Below are 25,183 nucleotides of genomic sequence, written 5' to 3' on the forward strand. Positions count from 1 at the left end.
ACTGTTCCACAGCCTGGTCCTAACACCCCCATTAGGGAAATAAAGACTAAGGAAACATCCCAGCAGACCTATCTGTACAATTACTATTTGCATAATGTTACACAATGACTCTTTTGACAAAATAAGTGCCTCCATGAACACATTCACTTTCCAACTACTAAAAATTAGTGATGATATGTTTTTGCTTTCTAAGCAAATTGATAACTACATTCCCGGTGATGACATTCTAATGATTCACCTTGCCCTCATCCTTGGGTGGTCCAAGCAATGATATCACGTACCCTCAATACAGGACTCTAACCAGAGAGTAAAGCACGCTTGGTGACCCAACTATTCATAACAGAGGTCAACTTTTGATACAAATAAAGCCCTCCGATGTGTTAAACAAGACCAGTGGTGTGTGCTGAAGATATGATAAACAGGTATGTAGGTTTCAATTTAAGTAAAGCTTGGAACCCAGCACACTATTAAGATCTTGACCGTCAACTTATCTACCACAGCCTATTAACAATCAATGGATGTGTGTTTCATGGAATAGAAGTACGGATGTTATGAACAAGTGCACAACACCAATAAAACTTCAGGGTTTGACTGGAGTCCAGGCAGTGTGCAAAAAAGGGCACTTCCTGGATCCCCTGATAATGAAAATTTGGTCAATTGTTGACACATCATTCGTGAAAATAGTATCAATGATTTGCCCAAAAACTAAAGAACAGATTGCCAATTAAGTCGAGCAAACATCAGAAATCATATACCAAATTGATATGGTAAAATTGAGCAATGCAAGGTACTTTGAATCAGGAAGCAAAACAAAAATAGATATCACAAATTTAGAAACCTTAGGTCTCAAAGTGAAGAGACATTACAGTCACCTCTCCAACATTTTAAGGTTAAAATAATAATTCTTACACAGAATTTAAAAGGTGTTGGTTTCTGGTTGGGTCATTACTTAAAATGGTGGGCATATAATTAGCTAAACAACTTGCCTTCTGAATATGATCAATACAAGTCTGATAAACAATTATAGTGCCATCACATTCTGATGGGCCTTCGTAACAGAATGGGAAGCAATGGGTTTAAGTGCAGTGCTTTATATGCAGAAAAGCTAGGAGTGTATAATTTTATGAGACAGTGCAAGAAGTTACTATAAAATGAAGTGTTAAGTCTGATCAATCCTGTATGGAGCTGCTAGTCTCTCATTGGGCGCCTCCCCAGATGGCAGACTGGGGAACATTCACCAGATATGTTGGACACCGGGAAACAAAATACCCGGAGTAGACCAAAACTAGCAAAACAACAACTGCTGTGTCGCAGTTGGGAGTTGTGTCTCCAAAGCCTGAGGGAAGAAAACCCTGATTAAAAATCACCCGTCCCCCGATAGGGGTTGGATACAGGGTTGACAGACTGCTCTGTAAAAAACAATTGTTGCGAAACTTCTACAAAGTAAAGCTGGAAGGATGAAGGAAGATAGGCCTGGTATGGAAAAGGACAATGAGAATGGAATACAAGTAAATGAAGGAGGGAAAATAAGGAAGAAGATAAATGTAAGGCGTAGATCAGACCTATAAATTGGTACTTGGAATGTGAGATCCCTATATTGCCCAGGAGCACTGAAAGTAATGCTGGATCAAATAATGAATCTGAAACAAAGTATAATAGCACTACAAGAAATTAGATGGACAGGGAGTGGAGTTTTAGAAAAGAAAGAAGCAAATATATTCTACAGCTGCGGCAAATGAAGTCGTGAGCTGGGGAAGAAAAGCATTTGGTAAAAAGGTTCAAACCCCAAGATTATCAACACTCGGGATAAAGGGAGAATTCTTTAACTATTCCATAATTAATGCCCATGCACCAACAGAAGAATGTGAATAAGAAGAGAAATAAGTATTTGTTGTATCAGTAATTGGTGAAACAACAAATAACGATTGGCGTGAGTTCCAAATTTTGTTTATTGCCAACAGTTCCACAATACTAACACAACTTGGTGCTTGATCAAGAGCAGCGACTGGGCTGCAGAGTCCAAGTCCGGTATGGTAAACAGTCGTAGCACAGTGTAGCGTCGTTCCTGGGTGCGACGTCGACGTAGCAAGTAGGTAGCCCAACACGAGACTGCCAGGCTTGGTGGCGTTTGCAGCTATATAGGGCGAGTGGCGGAGGAATATGCCCGCCGTAACCGAGTCCGCTTGTCATGTCCTGTTATGATTGGCGGCGCGGCCTCACGTAACTATCTCTCGGGACGATGCCGGCCGAGGTTGCCATGACAGTGCAGAGGCACTCAATGTGTGAGGCCCGCGCCTGCACTGTACAGCTGTGCAGAGCTGCGCATAAGCGGGGCGTGCCGGCTGTTGGCTGTATGACGTAAAGACCGCGGCCACGCAGCTGCATGCACCACGGTGTGGGCATTGACTATACCACAGTATTCTATGAATCTTTGGAAAGAGCATATGATGAGAGCCCAGGTCATGATATTAAAATAATAGTCAGAGACCTAAATACTCAGATGGGGAAAGAACAGCTTTATAGACTGATAATTGGCCCCCACAGCAAACATTCAACAAGTAATGAGAATGGAACAAGATTATACTGTTCGCAGCATCTAGAAATATGGTAAGGATCAACACTGTTCCCACATAAAGAAATACATAAGGGAACATGGACTAAACCAGATGGCGGGGGGCGAGGGGCAAGGGGCAAGGGCGCAGCGAAAGAAGTTCGACCCAGGGCACAGAAATATAACAAGTTTAGATTCAGTGGAAGTTAGAGAACAGTGTCAGGAGAAGATAACTTGGATTCTGGAAAATGTTGGAGAATACAACAACATCAAAGATCAGTGGGAAGCGATAAAAAAGATGATGGAGACATTGGCAAGATATGTTCTTAGAATTGGGACAAGACGATTAAGACCACTATGGTTTGATACTGAATGCGAAATAGCAACTGAAGAAAAGAATGAAGCATACAGAAGGACACTGCACTCACACTGTATGAGGAGGATAGTAGAAGATTACAAAGAAAAAAGGAGAATTGAAAAGAGGACTTACCAAAGAAAAGAGAGAATGGATGAAAGCAAGTGTCAAAGAAATGGAGCCCATGAGAAGCAAAAATGAAATAGGAAATTCTATAGAGAGGTGAATGTGGCACTGAAGCCTTTTGGCAGTAAAACAAGCTTAATAAAAGATGAGATAGGGATTATAATAAGTGAAGAGAAGGGAATATGCAAAAGATGGTGCAGACATTTTGATAGTCTCCTCAACCCTAGAACAACTATACCAGGGAATCCAATAGAAACGAAAGGGGAAGAGGACCCAGACAACAACACTGCCCCACCAAATATAGAAGTGAAAACTGCCATGAAGAAATTGAAAAACAACAAGACAGCACAGACAGATGGTATTCCAGCAAAACTGTTTAAGCAGAGGCAGAGAGCTGGTACAAAGCCTTCTAAATATGGTCACCAGAATATGGGAAGAGGAGAAAATGCCCAACAATGAGAAGAGGATATATAAGAAAGGAGATCAGATGGAGTGTGGCAATTACAGAGGGATCACACTACTTAATCTGGGATATAAAATATTCTCTAATATACTTTTCGACATAATCCTCCCAATCATACAGAGGAAGATGGGGCCTTACCAATGCGGATTTCTCCCCGGGAAGTCAACTATAGATCAAACACTCATCTTAAAACAAATTCTGGAAAAAACAAACAAATACGGGGTTGGCACACATCACCTCTTTATAGATTTCAAAGCAGCTTATGATAGCATAAATAGAGAGCAGTTATATCAAGCTCTAGATGAACTGACAATCTTGAGAAAGTTGGTAACACTGGTGAGAATGACAATGAGCGAAACACAAGGTAGTATAAGAATAGGAGGAATGATGTCCAATACATTGAGTATTAAAAAGAAAAATCTTCTATAAGTCAGTGCAGATACTGGCCTACGCAGATGACACAGATATAGTAGCAAGAATGCAAAAAGCAATGGAAGAGACATTTACAGCTCTCGAACAGGCTAGTAGGAACATGGGGTTAATTATTAATGAACAAAAAAAACATACATGGCAGCCAGAAAGCAGAGAGAAAATATGCCAAATGCAATAACAATAGGCAATTATATGTTTGAGAGAATGGCTCTGAGCACTATGGGACTTTACATCTGAGGTCATCAGTCCCCGAGAACTTAGAACTACTATGTTTGAGAGAGAACGTTTCAAGTACCTGGGCTCAACAGTTACCCATCTAAATGATACTTCCTATGAAATTAAGCAGAGATTAATGCTAGCCAATAGAGCCTATTTTGCTCTAACAAAACTTCTATCCTCAAGGCTCCTGACTCATACCACTAAATTAACTATCTATAAATCACCTATACAACCAGTGCTTGCATACGTCTCTGAAACCTGGACATTAACAACTAAAGGTATCGAAATACTGGGTGCATTTGAAAGAAAGGTACTTAGATGAATTATTGGCCCAACCTGTGAAAGAGGAAAATGGAGGAGGAGATACAACCATGAGACGTATAGCATATACAAAGACCAACCCATCAGGAGGATAGTGAAATCATCCAGACAGGTGGGCGGGACATGTGGCTCGCATGAATGATACAGAAGTACCAAAAAGAATATTATAAGGAAAGCCAGCAGGGCACTGAGGACATGGTCGGCCAAGAGCCAGATGGGAGGTTGGAGTAATCGAAGATCATTGGAATATGGGCTATAGAAACTGCAGAGTATTGGCAAAGGACTGAGAGAAATGGAAGGAAATTGTAGAAGGGGCCAAGGCTCATCATGAGCTGTAGAGCCAAGAAAGAAGAAGAAGAAAGTCTGATCAATTGAATCTTTTTGCCCTAACTTAAAACCACTCTTCTGCTCATTCCCCAAGGATCTCATTTCCCTGAGATTATATTACTGATTGAAAAAGGATCGTGCATTCAGATGCAATGATTCCATGATTCCCACACAATTCTCTTTTGGTAGTGCATTTGCCACCTAATTACTAAGGGTTTCAACATGCTCAGTACCCTGCTGCTAGAAGGTTCACCTGACATATTGGAGAAGCTTCTCTGCTGTGTATATGTACTGTATAATCTGAAGAGCACACAGCAAATTAAAAGAATGGGTAACAGTGCTTCCTTACATCTTCTCTTTGGAACTGTGAGGGCTACATACCATTCTGCACCAAAGACAACAAACTCTCTTTGTTGGTGTATAATGAGGAGTTTCTCTGAGGTAGCAATAGAACTGTCAACTGAGAATCTCTTGTGTAGTTTATTGACACAGACTGTTCATGCAGATTATCTTCCCTGTGAATAATGGAGTTCGAACTTTGAGGCCATCTCTCTAAACCCTGAAGTGTAGATTACAATAGGCAAGTTGTTGTCATAGGCTGGAGGAAGAATAGTACATTGACAATCCTCAATGATTAATAAGTGCTTCAATAGGCCTTGTATCATGCTGGTTACCAGCGAAGGGGAAAGCAGGCTGATACGAATCAACTAGTAAAAGTATGGTCATCTACGACAAGCAACAATAACTGTCTCATGAATTACTGAGAAACTTCAGTTCCTCGTAAATATTTTGCTGTTTAGTCTTACTGTCAGTTATTTCAGGCAATGTGAATGTCCACAGTAGTTTACAGTGCCCAAGGTGTTTGTGTGTGTTTGTGTGGGCGGGGGGGGGGGGGGGGGGGTCAATTATTTGATATTTTGCACACGAGAAGATAATAGAAAAACAATAATGACCAAAGCAAATAAGTTAATGATACTATCCTGATAGGAAGGGAGCAAGTAACTGAATCTTAAGAATCAATTAAGCATATTGCACTGTCATATTTCTTGGGGATTAATAGTGTGCTCTAAGATCCATGGTTAGTAATACTGATGCAACCACATACCAGCTGGCAAAATAACAGAAATCACAAGTATCCACAAGTGGAAGGGGAATGTTACCAGAGGGAGCATATGCTCCCTCCTGGAATTTGGGCTATACAGGCTGTCCACAAGAAACTATGCCTTTCCTGTAGCATGGCAGTGGTTTTGGCATTTCTCTGTATTCGAGGTGGATATGACAATTTACGGAACTTACCAAAATACAGTCTCCAACTACTCTCTCCATTTCATTTACAGTCCTGATCAAGTTCCAGAAAGGGACCATATCAGCACTCTCTCACATGTATTCAGGCACCTATTCTGGGCATAAAATAAACTTGGCTACAGTATACCTGATATATATACTTCCCCAGTTCCCACAAGGATACTTCCTCCTTCTACTGCACAACTTAATCACAACAGTAGTTTCAATTGTACAGCAATTGTAGAAGACTCTAAAGAACACTATTTTGGTTTAACGTAAGTGTGTTCACCTGTACCTCATCAATAGACCAGAATGCGCCAACTGTAAAAAAACTACACTAGAAGAGTGGAAAAAAGCATGAAAATCAAAATCAAAAAGATTTCTATTTACAGAAATGGGATCTTCTCAAACACTTTGCAGGGTGCAACATAGCACAAAATGTAGTCAAGGAATGATGTCAGCAGTCCAGTTGGCATTGCTGCACAATAATTTGTCCAAGTTGAGGGAGAGGGAGGATAAAACACATTTTGTTTCAATCCTAGGCTGTTAAAGAGTCAATTGCAATGAGAAATTTACTGTGAGTGGTTTGCTTTGTTTTCCACATTCGTCATGTCAAATGCTGGCCTGGATTACTTAAAAAATGTAACTTGTGAAAACACATTTCATTAATCGATAATTATGCCACTCAATGTTTAAAAAATAGAAGACATGAAAATATGCTTTTTAAAATCAATTAAAATGATCAGATTTGAAGTAGTGTCATAAGTTGAATGAGCATATTTAAGTCTTATTTTGTGTTTCTTCATTTTGAGGAGTATGCAGTCTGTCCAAAAAAATTTCTGGAACATTCATAATTTCTTGTATTGGAATGAAATATGGTTGACATCTTGCGCACACCTGTGTTTAATGTATACCTGCTGGGAGTTTCACTGTTGTATGTATGTTAGTTATTGTTCCATGCTGTATCGAGTAGAATGTTGCGTCGCACAGTGTGTGTATTTCAAGATAGAAGAGTTAGATGAGTGTCTGCATTAAATTTTCTGCGAAACTCCAGAAAACCTATACAGGCACACACCAAATTATGCAGGAAGCCTACGGTGATGAGTGCTTAAGCCGTACTCGGTGATACGCATGGTTCACACAATTTAAAAATGGCCGGATAGAATTTAAAGATGACCCTCATTCAGGATTGCCTTTGACATCCACCGGTGACGCTCATGTCAGGAACATCAATGAAACTGTGTGTGCCAATCGACGACTGACTGCCAGAGAGACTGCAGAAAAATGTAACATTTCATTGGATCATGTCATGAAATCCTGACACAGCATCTTGGAATACATCATGTTGCTGCCAAGTTCGTCCCATGGCTCATGAGTCAAGACCAGAAAGACCTTTACCTCACAATCTGCAAAGAGCTTTTGGATCACATAAATGAGAATGTTATGTTCCTTATGAGAATCATAAATGGTGATGAGACATGGGTCTACAGTCATCATGTTGAGACCAAGGTTCAATCTTCACAATGGGTCTGGGAAGGTTCTCCACAACAAAAAAAAAAAAAAAAAAAAAAAGCTTGTCAGGTCCGGTCAAACGTCAATGTTATGCTGATAATCTTCTTCAACTTGAAGGATTAGTTCATCATAAATTCATGCCACAGGGACAAACTATTAATCGATGGTACTATCAGAACTTGTTGCGATGCCTGCAAGAAAAGGTGAGAAGAAAACAGCCTGAAGAATGGCAAGACAATTCATGGCTCTTACATCACAATAATACACCAGCGTATTGATTCCTGTTGGTGTGTGACTATTGCACAAAAACGAAATCATTGTGCTACCTCATCCTCTATATTCTCCAAACCTGGCCACTGTGGACGTTTTTTTGTTTGTTTCCAGAGTTGAAAAACCTGTTAACAAGACAAAGATTTGCAATGATAGACACAATAAAAGAAAATACATAGATAGCACTTCATGTGATCCAGCAAGAGCAGTAACAAGACCGCTTCCAGAAGTGGAAACAGCATTGGGAGCGGTGTATCTGTTGTGGAGGAGAGCATTTTGAAGGAGCTCACACTTTCAGACAAGGAGAGCCTTGCTGAAGCAGGACAACACCTATACATAGTGTTCCAAAGCAATGGGTATTTAGGTTGCCACACTGAAAGTGCACAGCAGTGAAAATCAAGAATGTCTTAGAAAGAGATTTGTAGTGGGACTTTGAATTTCGCCGCGCTACACTCATTCCCTCAGATACACATTATACCGTCGCTGCTGTATGAGCGCTCGACGGCAGAGAAAATATTTATAAGAAAATTAAGGTACAAAAATGGTAACTCCTTTTGTTTTCTACCCACTCTTGTCTCTTGAAAGCAGAAGCTTAACTTCACTTATTCACTAGTCTTGGTATGATTCAGACATAAAAACTTATTTGTTAGTCTTGGTCTGATTAAGACGTAAAAACTTATTTGTTAATCTTGGTCTGATTAAGACGTAAAAACTTATTGATGTGCAGACATATAGTATTGTGGAAGCTTGTAAGAAATTTGGAGGATGGAAGCAACCATAAAATACATTGCATTCAATATCAAGATGGTTTTAATTTGTAGACGTTAGTAATTGCTGGACGATGAAATTTACTGCAAGATTTTGGAGCAGCTATGACTTTTTCATGCAGAAATGAAGCAGGAGATTGTTGGAGAACAAGACCTGAATGCCGCACGAGAGAAGACATATTAACTTGGTAATGAATGAACTCTTATCTATGCCATTTCCCCCTGTTAATCACATTTTGTTATTCTCTGTTCTCTTTCAAATAATTTTGTAGTGGAAACTGGTTTGACTTCTGCTCAGAAACGCCACAAGGACAACCCCAACAATAGCTTTTCCGAATTATGAAGTCCGGTAGCTTTTCTGTAATACGAAGTCCGATTTGCATTTCATTCTTTCCCTTTTTCAAGGTCATTAACGATTTTAAAACACCTTTTTTATTCACCATTTCTTCCCACATTTTCCACCTTTTCTTTTCTTTTTCTTTTTTATTAACCATTACAGATTGATACAGAGACCAAGGAAGTAATGCTGAAAATCACTTACCTACTTTAAGCTGACCCAATATCCAAAAATAACTGTAGATTCTTACAGAAACATGCAGTGTATCTCACCACCTTCAACTAAGGTAAAAAGTGTATTTTGTAATGTTAATGACAATCTAGATGCCCAGAAACCGAGCTCATATTGCATTCCATGTGAATGCACCAACTCGTGTAGAACAGACTATTGGAACAGTTTAGGAGAAATGCAAAGAACCTCAGCAACACACTAAAAATAAAAAAAATTTAAAAAAGAAGAAAAGAAAAAAAGTAAGCAATTCAGCTGGTGCCTAGCACTGGCTCTAATCATGAAATGAAATACAATGAGAACAGTATCATGATGCAAATGCCAAGTTTCTGAGACAGCATAATTAAGAAGTCTATTGAAATAAAGATGTCAGAAGACCTAACAAACAGGGATGGAGATTTCAATGTACACAAGGCTTGAGGTTCACTCTCAATTTAGCAAGATCTTGACCACATCCACCAGAGCTGGGAAATGCTGAGTGAATTTGCATTTCACAGAAAGTCAGTGTGGGCTCTCAAAAAAGAGAGAGAGAGAGAGAGAGAGAGAGAGAACCAGAAGGCATAGGGGGTGCTGGGAACCAAACTCTCGTACAAACAGTGGCATGAGACTAAAAGCACTTCCCAGTCTGCTTAGAGTCCAAGAAGCAAGTACATGTAACAACAAAACTAGCAGTACCTGAAGAAGACAATTTGGTCAGCTATTGAAATATTGTGCATAAAATGGAAAACAACAACTTGTCAGGACACCTGGAAGTGAACTATTAATCAATCACACTGAGAAAACCTCAGACATTATATTTCTGAAGATTTATTAATAACTACCAAAGTTGGACATTAGGGAAACATCTATTATTGTTCTCATATTTACCTGCTTTATCTGCTGTGTCATCTTGCTCCTCAACTTGAGTTTTTCCAACAGTCTTGCAAGAAAATGCTTCTTTATCCTCTATCCAGTAGGAATCACTCTTAGCAGAAGATTCTTTATTGTCCACAGTCTGCTTCAACGGTTTAGTTGCAACAGGCTTTTTTGAGTCAAAATTTACTAGATTTTGAAACAAAGTCCGCGGAGTACATAAATTTTCCTCTTCGGACATTAGCTTTTGAATGCTGGAAACACTTATCACACTTATTGGCGAGCTTTCTGAAGTTATATCTTCTAACCTTTCTGATACTTTCAATTTTCTGTATGCCATTTCACTATCTGTCAAACTGCTATCTGAAGTATCTGAAAAAAATAAATAAATGCTCTCATAAGACTTAGGCACTTGTGAAGTAGATCCCTCTAAAATCTTTCTACGTTACCAGACAAAAATTTAAAAAATCCTGTATTATATAGGTCTGCAGGAGAGCAAGTTTGTTGAATTGTTACCTGAAATGTGAATTGCTTGCTGTTTGCTCACAGAGTGTTATCTCTCCATGATCCACCCCCACCCACCCATTTTATTTATGCCTTGAAATAACTCTCAGCAACACCGGAAAAGAGAGAGAGAGAGAGAGAGAGAGAGAGAGAGAGAGAGGGAGGGAGAGAGAGAGAGAGGGAGAGAGTTCAATGCACTTTATGTACAGCAGTTTTTATGCAAAAATGCAATTCACATAGAACACTAAATTTTCATTGGGAGTTACTTGAAAGATTTAGGGTTATATTGTTTCATTTTCCATTATGACACCTGAGACACACAACATTTTTCGTGATAACCGTTTAAATCAGCAAGTAATTTCTCTTGCATTATACTGTCACCAAACTTGACATTTAGTTTTGCAAAAATTTGATTAGTGGACTTCACTTTATGCAGTCAAATTTTGCTTCTCACAGGTGATGTTATCCACAAGAAAAGAACATGATTGCACTCACTTTAACGATTTTCTGTTAGTGTGTGTTCTTCGTGCAGCCAACACAGTCATTATAACAATGTGATTGGAGTTGCTTTAGAGTTGTGTAATTAAACAGAGCATGTAGATGTGCAAAGATCTTTTGCCCAAATTAGCATTTTGCAACCACGTGACAAGATGCAGAAACAGGAAACCGTGAAGCACACAATTAAGTTTATTTTGGAAAATAATATGGATATAACATGAGATCATTACTCAACTAATGAAAGAGAAATGGAGGTAGCGATGTTCGATACAAGTAGTTATAAACAAGTATTTGATACTTTTGTTTCAATACCAAGTACTTTGAGAGTCAAATCATTCTTTCGATATTTTCTAGGCATTACAAGAGAAGTACTTGCATAGAATCAATTTTAAACACATATCTGAGTAGTGAGTGAGCGAGTGAGTGCTTGTGTCTATGGTATTGCCTTCCACCTGATATTACTTTCCCCAAAACTCTGGATATGGGATCTTGCCCTACAACTCATCCTTGCATCCCAAAATCTGGATTTAGTCTCTTCTAATACTAGAGATCAGAAATGATCCCTGTACCCTCACTTAAGACCTGCCAGTGAGTCATTTGACATCTCCAAACTGGTGAAATCCATGTGCTCAGAGCTCTCTCTCTCTCTCTCTCTCTCTCTCTCTCACACACACACACACACACACACACACACACACACACACAATACTTGTCTTCACCAATTCCTTTCATCCTCCAGACCCTCTCTTCACTCATTCCTACCCATCAGCTTTGAACCTTTACAAAATTATACTACAAGCCCTACGTATCACTCACATGAGGATCATGGGACAAGATTTTTCTAATCACTGCACACACAGAGGATTTCAAACAACATTCTTCCTGCACTCCATATGTGGTGAATGGGACAGGAAGAAACCTTAATAATTGGTACAAAGGGACATATCCACTGCCATGCACTTTGTGGTGGTTTGCGGAGTATGGATGTACACATAAATGTAGAATTATCATCATCCCACTTTTGTTTTCATGCCTGTCTTCTTTTTTTTGTACTTAGTCTTGCTTTTTATTTTAGACATTTAAGATATTTCTGTGTGTGTTTTTATCCTCCACTAGAGATCCTTGCACCATCTACCTGTGCCAATATAGAAAACTCTGGTTGCAACTAGTCCTTCCACAATGTCCTCTATCTGTTCATGTTCTGTAACTCATTAGCCCTCATCAACCTAGTCCTTCATACTCAGGACCAACCCTCCTTCCCCTAGGTCTGCTGAAGGAATCCTCTTCCTTTTCAATCCCAAATTTGTATATGCCATATCCTAGATTGAAACCCTTGCCCTCCAGACACTAGAGAAGCATGTTAAAACACCATCTCAAAAAGCTATCCAATATATTATAGTTGCCTCATATTCCTGCCTTGCCCCCCCCCCCCTCCCCCCCCCCCCCACCACCACCACCACCACCACCACCACCACCACCACCAGCAAATTCAGACAGTCATGGTGTGCTTGTTAAAGACCTGCTCTCCATTTCCAGGTACCTACAGTGAACACTTTTTGCCACCAACACTAGAAATCAGACTCTATTTCATGTGAATATAGAACTCTGGCTCATTCAACTTACTCTTCCATCTAACCACAATTCAGCTCCACTCCTCCGAATCATTCCCTGAAAACTTTCCGATGTCAAACTTTGCATCATTACTATCCCCAAGTCTCTTTAACACTGAAACTAATGTCACATCGGCAGAAAGAGCCACCATCCACCACCTGTAAATTGATCCTGGCATTTAAGCTCTACTTGCTGAGAAATGCTCCACAACTGTGATTATCTCCCCTGAGTATCTTCCTTCTCTGCTTTAACAGTGCCTGCATGCCTACCTCCTACATAAGTCCTAAAATACATAAAACAAGCCAGCCTGGATGCTTCATAGGGGTCAGATACTGCACTTACACCCCCCCCCCCCAAAAAAAAGACCTGTCTTTGTGGGCCAACACTGCTCATCACTGTCATTGTCACCAGTGGACGCTGCTTTTCCCAAAATTCGACTTAGCTCAAACTCATAATCACCTCCTGCTTATCATAGCTTAGCAAGACCATAGGCACCTGTAGGGCACCATCCAATGCCAACCTATTCATAGGCCATCTAGGGCCACATTTCTCAACCTTTTTTTTCCTTTGCGGCACATCAATGTATGTTTCAAACTGTCATCACACCACTACTTGTGATTTTTTTCCTTACACGCAAAGAAGCAAACAAACACAAAATACATGCAATGTTGTTTTTTAAATAAACAAACAACTATGAGAAGCAAATTTAAAAAATTTGTAAGACTATTTAATAGGAACATATGAACATAAACATAACGTATGCAATAAAAGAAATTATTTTTTTGTCAACATCATAAATATTAACAGACATAAAAATTAAAACTAATGATATATTTGGACCTGGCAGTTTTTGCAAAATAGATCTTTGCATGGACGAACCCTTGACAGACACAATCTCATCTTGCCATTCACATTGAGGAGGAGAGACCTGTAATAATATTTTATATTATTCAATGTAGAGAATCCTGACTTGCACAAGTAGGACCTAGAGGACAGCGAAAGAGATATTGCTTTATTTCTGATAACCAGACATTCTCTTTGACTTGAGATGGGGGAGGGGGGGGGGGAATCAGGAGCATTTTCTTTAAATTTCTAACTCAGGACTGTACACAACAACATTTCAATAAGTTGCTTTTTTCAGAGGAGTTTAACTCTATTTTGGATACATTTTTCTCATTAGGTGCAATCAACTGCACCCAGCCAGTAGTCGAGATCAAGGGAAAGTATTTGGATATCCCTTCTTGGAACTCAGATAGGTGCTCTTTCATGTGTTCCTTAACCCCCCCCCCCCCCTTTCTGTATTCAACTCACTTGTGCTGGAAAAGTAGTTAGATATCCCCTCTTAGAGAGAGAGAGATCCAAAAGATGCAATGATTAGTTATTACTGAACAGTTTTTATTCTACACCAAAGTTAGAAACCCCTTTATATTTCCTGTCATTTCAGCAGCACTATCAGTTTATACAATGCAATATATCTACTAGAGTCCACTGTCTTGAAAGAAACTCTCAACAGCAGCAAATATATCAGTTGCAGTGGTGGCTGTTTTTTCTCAGTTTTCGACAAAGTAGGCATTGCTCACTAATTTCTGAGCCACAAACAAATCTCACAAACAATAATAATTGAGTTTTTTCAGAAATGTCAGTGCTTTCATCTAACTGTAGACCAAATTACATGTTCATTACATTTTCTATAACATTATCTTGAATATCAGCTGGCATGTTGACAATGCGCCCGTGAGTTGTATCATTTGGCAAGAGGTACTTTTGAAAACTGTTCAACTACTTCCAGTTCCAACATAACAGCAACAATTTATTTACATTTGGTAAAACAGTTCCCTGGCATTCATTTCAGAAATTCAGAATTGTGCCAAAAGAGCTTTATCTGAGGACTTTATTTTTTTCCATCATGACATAAAATGCTTGAATTGAAGTATACAGACATTAAAAACACTCTCGCATGTTTTTGAGAGACACTTTGGTGGTTCCGTTCCAAATGTCTCTTCAGCTTATTAGGTACTATAGACTGATTTGACAATTCTGTGCTACATACCAAACCATTTCAGTGCAGGCTTGTCCCCCTTGCCTGCTCACGTAAATCAGAAATAAATAGATTCTTCTTTATAGTAACAGTTCTACAGCACCTTGCTTGATCCTGGTTTTGTTTTTCTGGTTAGCAGATGCGAAGATGGCACAGTTTTTGTGGTTTTTTTTTTATGATTGTAGTGTATTCATCTGCACTCCCCTCACATGTAGAAGAGCTGTTGATGTCTAAGGCTTTCTTTTTTCCTTTTGTCAAATCTGTCCACGAAGAAAATAGTGCACTAGCAACTAGGAAACACAAAAACCTACCAAAACTAGTATAAAATTGTACTGAGCAGCGAAACAAAACAGATGTGACAACTGATTAACAAAAAATTAAACAACTGGCTGAAAGAAAGCTTGACCACCCAGGCTACCGAGCATGCCGTGCATTACTGTGCGCTCAACTCAATGGTTGCTTCACAGACCATGCCATCTGGATCCTTCCCACTAACACCAGGCTTCCAAGACTGTGCAGGTGGGTCCCTAGAACATATCTGTCGTTCCCATAATGTCCCTGCTCTCAACTTTCATTAATCACTGTCTTCCACCTGCCCTGTCACCTTCCCTGCTACCAATCCAGCCTATTACATACATATTACCCTCCTAGTTCACCTGCATAGTCCTGCCTGATTTTCTGCATGTCATCTGTTGATTTTCCCCCCAAGTGCAGCTCTCCTGATGCTGCACATAGTGGACAGCCATCCTCTCCTGACCACATCCCTGAACACAATCACAGGCAGCACAACAGCATCTTTCCCTCACCCACCCGACTATCCCTCCCTATCTCTTCCCAGTGCCTCTTCTGTGCCCCACTATCCACTCCAGCTGACATTGCTGGAGGTGATAGTGCCTCTGTGTGTGTGTGTGTGTGTGTGTGTGTGTGTGTGTGTAAGGACTATCACATTTGTCTTGGCATACAGGAGATGCAAAATCAAATGTACAACCAGAGTCACATGAAACCAGGATTGGAGCATTAAATCTTTAAGCATCTAATTTCAGTATAATTCATCTATTACAAAAAACTACTAAACAAAATATGAAAGTACTGACCTTTGAGCGATGAACTATCTATAAGAGGCTGAGGCACTTGTTTTCCATCAGGACTTGTGACATCAATACCAAAGAATGGCTGAAAACAATTGCATTTTAGTGAGTTGACAAAATTTCGGTCACAAAAGAATGACTTGTTAAGATGCTCAAGGAAAATTAAACATCTGTGCGGTCAGCTTGAAGTTAATCAACAACAGCAGAGATATTAACAGAAGATTTAAATGGTTGATAGAACTGTATCATCTCTGATAGTGAAAGCTTAAGCTCCTGCAACCATCAAGATAAAGAGAGAGGGTGCAAACCATCAGTAACAGAATTTTCCGATCAGTATTCAGCTGCAATGGTTTAGGAAAACCTTCATCCAAATCAGAACAACTAGATGAGGATTTTAGCACTCCTTTTCACGAATATCAGCCCTGCATTTTAACCGTTGGGACATATTGTTCATTGCTTTTCGTAAGAATTAAGAAGTAAAACACAAATTCATATCTAATTAATTCTGAGTTGCAAAGACTGCAATTTTTAATCTAAGTGTAATATTTTCGTAAGTTCCAATTTTTTTCTCAACATTTGCACCATCATCAGATAGAAGGCCTCTGTTCACTAAAAATGAGTTGCAGAAAAAAAGCAATTCCACCTGAGGGTGGTGTAAGTATTAAAATACATTATGACTATAGCATCATAAAATACAGTCTTTGGCATGATAGGGTTATCAGCTTATCGAACATGAAATCTGCAACAGATTTTTTTCATAAGACAGATCCGCAAATAAAATAAACTACTGGGTTCTAATGACATCTGTGAGCATACTTTCATCAACATCTCTCATATTTAAAAAAGAATGAAAAAAAAGCTTACATTCTCTTTTATATGCTTTAATATGTTTTAAGCAAAGATTAACTAACACGGCACCACAGTTCTATACAAAACACTGTATTTGAGAACATTCTGGTCCTCTGAGATCTATGTCATAAGACATAATGAGAATGTGTTCAGTTTCATTTATTTGTCAGTTGCCTGCACCACACCAATTATCACTCATCTGCAGTTACCATTTTATAATTAAATTTTCGATACAATTCCCAGCTCCGCGACAAACCCAATTTATTAACACACACACAGGATATGAGAAGGCTTTCAGAATACTAAAAAAAGTGTTTTACTCTGCTAAATTTACAGATGTTATCATGTTCTTCAATACTATTTTCCCCTGTAGTTCATCTTCCATGAAACGTGTTAGTGTCTAGTAAGCTAAAAGATAAAATAGGAAAGACTTAACATTTCTATCCTGCACTATGCTGCAAAGCAAATTCTTTAGGTGCAGAACTCTTAACCTCTTGGTTCATCCCTATGAAATCCCCAAACCACCTTCCCTACCCTCTGGCTCCTACCCTTGTAACCGCTCCCGGTGTAAAACCTGTCCCATGCACCCTCCCACCACCACCTACTCCAGTTCTGTAACCCGGAAGGTGTACACGATCAAAGGCAGAGCCACGTGTGAAACCACCCATGTGATTTACCAACTGACCTGCCTACACTGCGAAGCCTTCTATGTGGGAATGACCAGCAACAAACTGTCCATTCGCATGAACAGACACATGCAGACAATGTTTGCTGGTAATGAGGATCACTCTGTGGCTCAACATGCCTTGGTGCACGGCCAGCACATCTTGGTACAGTGTTACACTGACTGGGTTATCTGGATACTTCCCACTGACAACAGCCTGTCTGAACTCCGGAGATGGGAACTTGCCCTTCAATATATTCTCTCTTCCCATAACCCCCCACACCTCAACCTCCGTTAATTTCAAGTTGCTGCCCCTTGTACCTCACCTATCATTCAACAACATCTTTGCCTCTGTACTTCCGCCTCGACTGACATCTCTGTCCAACCTCTTTGCATTTAGATATGTCTGCTTGTTTCTGTATGTGTGCGGATGGATATGTATGTGCAAGTGCGAGTGCGAGCGCGCGCGAATGTATACCCGTCCTTTATTTCCCCCCCTAAGGTAAGTCTTTCTGCTCCCGGGATTGGAATGAATCCTTACCCTCTCCCTTACAACCCACATCCTTTCGTCTTTCCCTCTCCTTCCCTCTTTCCTGATGAAGCAACCTTGGGTTGCAAAAGCTTGAAATTTGTGTGTGTATTTGTGTGTTTTTCACTGTGTCTATCAACATATTACTTTCTCGTTTGGTAAGTTAACAACATCTTTGTTTTTTATATATGTTTTTTACATATACTTTTTTATATATATTTTCCCACGTGGAATGTTTCCCTAACTGCTCTAAGAATTCAAACCCAAAAGGAAACTAAAAGAAATTATGAATGATGTAACTGACACTTGGATTTTGATCTTCACCAATGATCATGAATGACATACTGAAATGTAAAGAGACCTAACCACAAAACTTACCCTCTTATTCAGATCATCATTTTTCAGGTGGAAAAATTCATCAACTGGTATTTTCTTTCTTCCAGCACCACACCCTAATACACTTGATCTGAAACATGACAACAAATTTTCCTATATCTTGATTAACATTGAAATTTCTAGTAACATACAGTGCAGGAAAAATTCAAAAGCAATTTTGATGTTTGAATAATGTAAATAAGGAGAAAGGGATGTTGGGGGCTAGACAGAGGTTGGGGGGGGGGGAGGACTAAAGAGGGAGGGAGACTGAAGGGGGGGAGAAAGAGAGGGGGAGAAGGGGGAGGGGGAGAGATGGGGGAGAAGGGGGAGGGGGAGAGAGGGGAGAGAAGGAGGAGGGGGAGAGAGGGGAGAGAAGGGGGAGGGGGAGAGAGGGGAGAAGGGGGAGGGGGAGAGGGGGGGAGGGGGAGAGAGGGGAGAAGGGGGAGGGGGAGAGAGGGGAGAAGGGGGAGGGGGAGAGAGGGGGAGGGGGATAGAGGGGGGAGAAGGGGGAGGGGAGAGGAAGGGGGATAGAGGGGGGAGAAGGGGGAGGGGGAGAGAGGGGGAGAAGGGGGGAGGGGGGCAGAGAAGGGGGAGGGGGAGAGAGGGGAGAAGGGGAGGGAGAGAGGGGGGAAGGGGAGGGAGAGAGGGGGAGAAGGGGTGGGAGAGAGGGGGAAGGGGTGGGGGAGAGGGGGGAGAGGGGGGAGAAGGGGAAGGGGGAGAAGGGGGAGGAGAGGGGGGAGAAGGGGGAGGGGGAGAAGGAGAGGGGGGAGAGGGGGAGAGAGGGGGGAGAGAGAGAGAGGGGGAGAGAGAGCAGGCTGAGGGAACAGAGGATGGGAGGATAGGGGGTAAACGAATGCTGGAAAGAGAAGATTTGATAGGACAGGAAACCCAAAGAAAAGTGTCCCCACACATGAACAGATTAAAATTCAAGTGATCAGCTGTCAAATTTTTCCACAGAAATGTAAGGTTTCAAAGCAGTTCTAATAAGCAGTGAGAGCTCATGACCAGGATGTATAAGCGGACAAGGAAAAAAAAAGGCCAGATTTTTCCCGGTTAAAAATACACTTTCTCCTGGCTGAAAATACACTTTTTCCATGTTAAGTGACAGTATACTTGTCCCTGGAACTGTAAAACTTATCAATCCATCGAATCATTATGCTTTTATACACCGGTGTAGAATTTCATAGCACTTTACAAAACGAAACTTGGGGGAAAAAAACGTTTTTTGGAAGGATCTGTGATGTACACCAACATGTATACTGCATATTTTCTTATTACGAAAGTATAAATTTGAATTCGACTAAACCCCGCATGTTACTTTCTGAAGTACTGAAATCGAGATTGCGATGCAGTTTTGTAAGCCAGTCATGGCCCATGTAACATGATATCACTAGCCAATGATAGCAAATATTCAGAGCATAAGACACGTGATGTAGTCAGTCAATAGCAACATCACTGTTAAGTAGCGTGAACACACAAACAGGAAAAGTTAATGGTTTAAATTAATACACATAGTGCTGCTACAAGAAATAATAAGCTGCAAGATAATCTAAGCTTTCACATATAATGTTTATCTTTTATGCGCATGTTACACTTTAAGATACATCACACAAATGTGCCAGTAAAATTTTTAATAAGGACTTAAATCTCTGATCATCTGGTCTTGAAATTCTTCTAATGGTCATCCTCAAAGACGACGTTACAAATAGGTTTGTGTAAGCAATGGTCAGAGAGCACCATGTAACAGGTGTCACTGCCCTTGCGCAGCTACGATGACACAGGAAGTCCATATATTCGTACATGTAAAACATTAAAAGAGCTTACCATTATGTCATAAAAGAAACAAGACATCAGAGGACACTCCAAGAACATCAGAATTTCGTGAACCATACTAATATGCATCATTCGCCTCGAAGTGCACATTCATATGTCCAGATTTGGATACAAATTTTCTTGGAGTACCGGTACTGTATTATCTCGTGTTTGGTTCTTTATTATAGTATAATGCCATATGTACTAGAAGATGAAAATGTGCACTTGAAATTTAGTGAACAGTTGAAACTAGCCAATAGTGTGGAATTGATCGCTTCATTTCAAATAACTGGACTGCCTCAGCAGAAAAGATTAATAAAAGCCAAATTTCTTTAGCAAACCGACAAAAAAAACTTCATTGTTCTGCAAGGCGATTAATGCTTGTCTGTCAGAATAGTGGAAATAAAATGAAATCTGAAACTAATAACTTATTTTAGCCTTCCTTAATCATGTGAATGTATTTTAATTCACTTGATAGCTCCCGGCCACAGAAATCCGTTTCGTTTTCATTTGATGTGAGAGCAATAAACGAAGAGGAAACAGCAATATCACTAAATGTAAACACAGGTCATGTGGAGACCACCCACCTCACCACAACAACTCACACTGCCATGTGTATCAGTCCTGGATATACGATACTTCCGAACTGTGGTAATACTAAATGGTGGTGCTGTAAATAAAAATAGTACCAATTGTGTGGTTTCTCGAGCTGATTATGTGTATTTTGTCACTGTCTGCTAGATAAAACAAAATAGGACTCTAATATTGCAGCAATTGTAATACTCACCAAATAAACGAGACTCTTTTGGAAAAAATGGTCATTTTTTTGATACGACAGAATATAATTCACGAAGTACCAATATCAAATGCCTATTAGGATTGTTGTTGTTGTTGTCTTCAGTCCTGAGACTGGTTTGATGCAGCTCTCCATGCTACTCTATCCTGTGCAAGCTGCTTCATCTCCCAGTACGTACTGCAGCCTACATCCTTCTGAATCTGCTTAGAGTATTCATCTCTTGGTCTCCCTCTATGGTTTTTACCCTCCATGCTGCCCTCCAATACTAAATTGGTGATCCCATGATGCCTCTGAACATGTCCTACCAACCGATCCCTTCTTCTAGTCAAGTTGTACCACAAAACCTCTTCTCCCCAATTCTATTCAATACCTGCTCATTAGTTATGTGATCTACAGGTCTAATCTTCAGCATTCTTCTGTAGCACCACACTTTGAAAGCTTCTATTCTCTTCTTCTCCAAACTATCTATTAGGACTACTACAAGCAAAAAGCTTTATGTTCGGAAATAGATTCACATTTCAGTCATATGATCCAGCTTCTCAAGCACGAGATTGAAAAGTAGTAGTGCGAAATTTTTATATAAATTTGGAATCGTCATATCCTTCCATAATTTGTCTGATGTGCTCATTTCTTCTACTTCCTCATCCTAACAATCTTGTCCTCACTAATTCTGTAGCTATTCCTGCCAATGCCAAAACTTATTCGTTGGTTACATTCGCTAATCCTGCCACAATCACCGGTTTAGTTATCCCACATTTATTCTCCGGTTAGGCATTATTACGTGGTTCGTACAACGCATTTTCTACACTTCTCCCAGAATAGATCTTGAGCACCTGCTAGTCGGGGACTGTAAAACTGGTCCTTACTAATGTAGCGGTCAGGCCAAAAACTTTCTGTCAAAATTTCATTTTCTTGGATACACCAAGAAGATAACACGTAATCTTTCTATTAGTCACTTATTTCCACTCTGGCAGTCTGAATCTTTGGCTTTTGCTAGTAATTATAAAAACGCTGATCATTCGCAAACCCAGTCAGCCCCATAAACACACAGCAACTGGCATTTCTATATGCGACGGGGATTCCACAGGCAGAGACATCACATACCTCATACATCCAAAAATTAGCTTATGATTCATGGACACCAACTTAGAATGTGTTCAAAAATGTTCAAAAACCAAGAGGGATGCGTTTCAAAATCATATGAATAATCAATAGACCTACTTGCGCTGGATGCTAGGCACTTTGTGAAACAAGGTTTTTTCCACAAGAATATGAATGTGCCCCCCACCCCCCTACGAAATTGCCACCCGGGGCAGATACCCCATTTTGCCCCCGCCGCTAGATCCGGGCCTGTTGTGCATGTGTGAATCTGGCAGCTTGGGTGCTGTAGTAAAAATTTTCTACTGTGCACGCGCAAGAGCCTGCTCGTAACTGCTCAAATGGAGCTAATGCAAACAGTTGTGACAGCATGCTCATCGGAGGCAATTTGTTGTTCTTAAGCATTGCGCAGTCTTCCTAAAGCCTTTGAAACATTTTGTTGTTGGCAGATGTATGTATGAGTACTGTGTTTTGTTGTTGCATATGGCGCATTTCCTTTGCAACTTAAGTTTTATTTTCGTTCACACCAGTCAGAATTATAAAATTCTAACTGAAAACTATAACAATGAAAAATTCCCATGATTTTCCCAGTTTTCTCTCGGATGAAAAAATTCCCAGGATTTCCCCGGATCTCCCAGGTCATGTACACCCTGATAACACATACAGAAAAGAAGTTAAAATTCGAAACTGACAGAAGGGAAACGTTTGAGGACAATCTTAAAGTGTATTTAGAATGTTTGTTTGTTTCATTTCAGGGTGCAAAAACCACTAGGGCATACGCACCATGTCAGAACTGTAGAACACGAAGACAAAGAGAAGAGTTAAAAATGAGTACATGGTAATCCCAATCGACGGAAGAGAAGGCAGCTAAAAACGGACGTGGAGAAAGGTCTATAAAATACGCCATAAAGAAACGGAAGTCACGAACTAAAATTTAATTGGTCATCGCCATATTGCTAGAATGGATAAAAAAGTAAAATGCCGTTGACAGCCCATGCGTCGTTTTCTAAAACAACTGATAACTCAGATGGCAAACACAAATGAGAACATGAATGGTTAAAATAAGGGCATTCCATCAGGAAATTGTGGACCTTCAAAGGTTGAATGCAATGAGTACAAAGTGGTGGGGGAGCACCAATCAACAAATGGTGATGGCTAAAAAGACAGTGTCCGATACGTAACCTAGCTAAAATGATCTCCTCATAGTGAGAGGGCTGAGAGGAGGTCGTTCAAACCGCTGGGAGAGGCTTAATAACCTGGAGCTTATTTCTATAAATGGAGGACCAGTGGTGATGCCAAAGTGACACCACCTGCTGACAGACAGCAACACAAAGATCATTGGAGGGAATGTAAGAAACAGGGGGCTGAGGTATGAGGACTGCAGCCTTGGTAGCAGCATCAGCGGCCTCTTTTCCTGTCAGACTGATGTGACCAAGAACCCACATAAACATCACAGTGGCTCCATCAACAGTGCGCAAGTGATAGCTTTCCTGGACCCGTTGCACAAAGAGATGTACGGTGTACAGCACACAGAGTTTGAAGGGTACAGAGAGTTGGAGCAGATCACGAAATTGGAAAGCCTGTGACACCGGATGTACTGAATGGCCAGATACAGGATGAAAAGCTCTGCTGTAACTACTGAGCAGTGTTCCAGAAGGTGATACTGAAAAACTTCGGTGCCCCATGACAAAGGCACACCCTACACCGTGGTCAGTCCGAGAGCCATCAATGTACACAAAGGTACTATTGCGATCTTCCATGCGAAGTTTGTGAAACGGAAGGCAATACAGCAAGGGTGGAGTAGTGTCCTTAGGAAGCAAATGAAGGCACAAGTGAACACAGGCTGCTGCACAAAGCCAAGGTGGGGAAGGATTCACACCCACAGGGAAAGTTGTGAGTTGCATGAAGTCAAGCTGCTGGGGCAAGAGCCAAAAGCGAACTACAGGAGGTAACACAAAAAGAGGGACCTGCCCCATACAAGTGGTCAAATGAGTAACTGAAGAAGGTGGCATAGGATGGGTGGCCATGCTTGGCGGGCAAATGGCATGCATATTTGCTGAGGAGAAAGTCAAGGTGGTAGGACAGTGGTAGTTTGGCAGCTGCTGCATACAGACTCGCAACTGGTCTAGTGTAAAAGGCACCAGTGTAGAGTGGCTTCCCTACAAGTAGGTGCTTGTCGTCCTGGAATCTGAGTGACCTGCCCTTCCTTTTTATCCTACCTCCCCCCGTCCCCCTCCCAACCAACACACAACCTAATCCTCTTGCTTCCCTAGCACTAATGGTTTCAGAAGTTTAGGGTGGTTTATGGCATCTCACACAATGTGTGAACTTTCAGCAAAAATTTTCTCCTCCTCAATTTAAGTACTTACCAGCCATTCTATCCCATAATTTTATAATTTTCTCATGGGAATTTTGCTATTACCAGGCACACTGCATAAACGGTACAGCTGTCTCACTCTAGTATGATGATGTGATATTTAAAGCAACATTTGAGTCGATGGTGGATTTACTAAGTAACCTCAGAGTCTTCCAATATTCTCAAATCCATTTCTCTTATTTCTTTTATAATAAATACAGTTATGTCATCTACTGCAATCGTCAATTCCCATATTAATCTAAACATTGATGATTGGAAAGACTGGCTAGAATTTTCACCCAAAGGTAACACAAACATCATTTTGACAGATTGCTACTAACCTTATAGCGGAGCTGTTGAGTTGCAGGTCAGCAGGTATGATGATAAGTTCGGGATCAGTTTTTAGTTGGTTGATGTAAGGTTAGCTTGCATTTTGAGGAATTTGGGGAATGATGGTGAGGCAAGATTAGAGGTTAGGAAATCCTGGAAAGTTAACAGGGGGTGATTTTAGGGCATTGTGGGTGGATCAATGTTGGATGGAGGAGTGAATTGAGTCAGACAGAGTTAAACATTGGTCTTTGGTTGAGTCTGGTACGGCTGATGGTGATTCAACATGTACACTATATGGTGAGTAGCAAACTGTGCTTTTCATAATACAGTATTGTCAATATTCCATCCTGGATTTTCCATTGTTTGATAAACATTATTTTGTTTGTGGAATCGCTCATCTTTATAAACCTGGTGTTAAGTCTGCAGACCAAGAACTTTAAAATTGGGTTTTGAGAACAACCGATGCCAATGCTTACCTTTTCAGGTAATGCACTATTGTAACAGTTAAAATAATATGATATAAAACTTAATGGTATGCACGGCTGCAAAACATTGTCATAGATAGTGTACTATGGAAACAAAGTACAAAAT

The 25,183-nt window shown here is 40.4% G+C and overlaps 1 protein-coding gene across 4 annotated transcripts in view; it reads right to left on the reverse strand.

The window, feature by feature from the left end:
- LOC126236887 (uncharacterized) overlaps positions 1-25,183 on the reverse strand; it is a 316,723-nt gene that overhangs the window by 148,632 nt on the left and 142,908 nt on the right. For all 4 annotated transcript variants that reach the window (XM_049946521.1, XM_049946522.1, XM_049946520.1 and 1 more), the window contains 3 exons: positions 18,204-18,291; positions 15,790-15,868; positions 10,060-10,416 (listed from right to left, as the gene is read on the reverse strand). In XM_049946521.1, coding sequence (XP_049802478.1) covers positions 10,060-10,416; positions 15,790-15,868; positions 18,204-18,291 — 524 coding nt within the window. The remainder of the gene's footprint in view (positions 1-10,059; positions 10,417-15,789; positions 15,869-18,203; positions 18,292-25,183) is intronic.

Source organism: Schistocerca nitens, chromosome 2 (genome assembly GCF_023898315.1).
Source record: "Schistocerca nitens isolate TAMUIC-IGC-003100 chromosome 2, iqSchNite1.1, whole genome shotgun sequence".
NCBI classification, from domain to species: Eukaryota; Metazoa; Arthropoda; class Insecta; order Orthoptera; family Acrididae; genus Schistocerca; species Schistocerca nitens.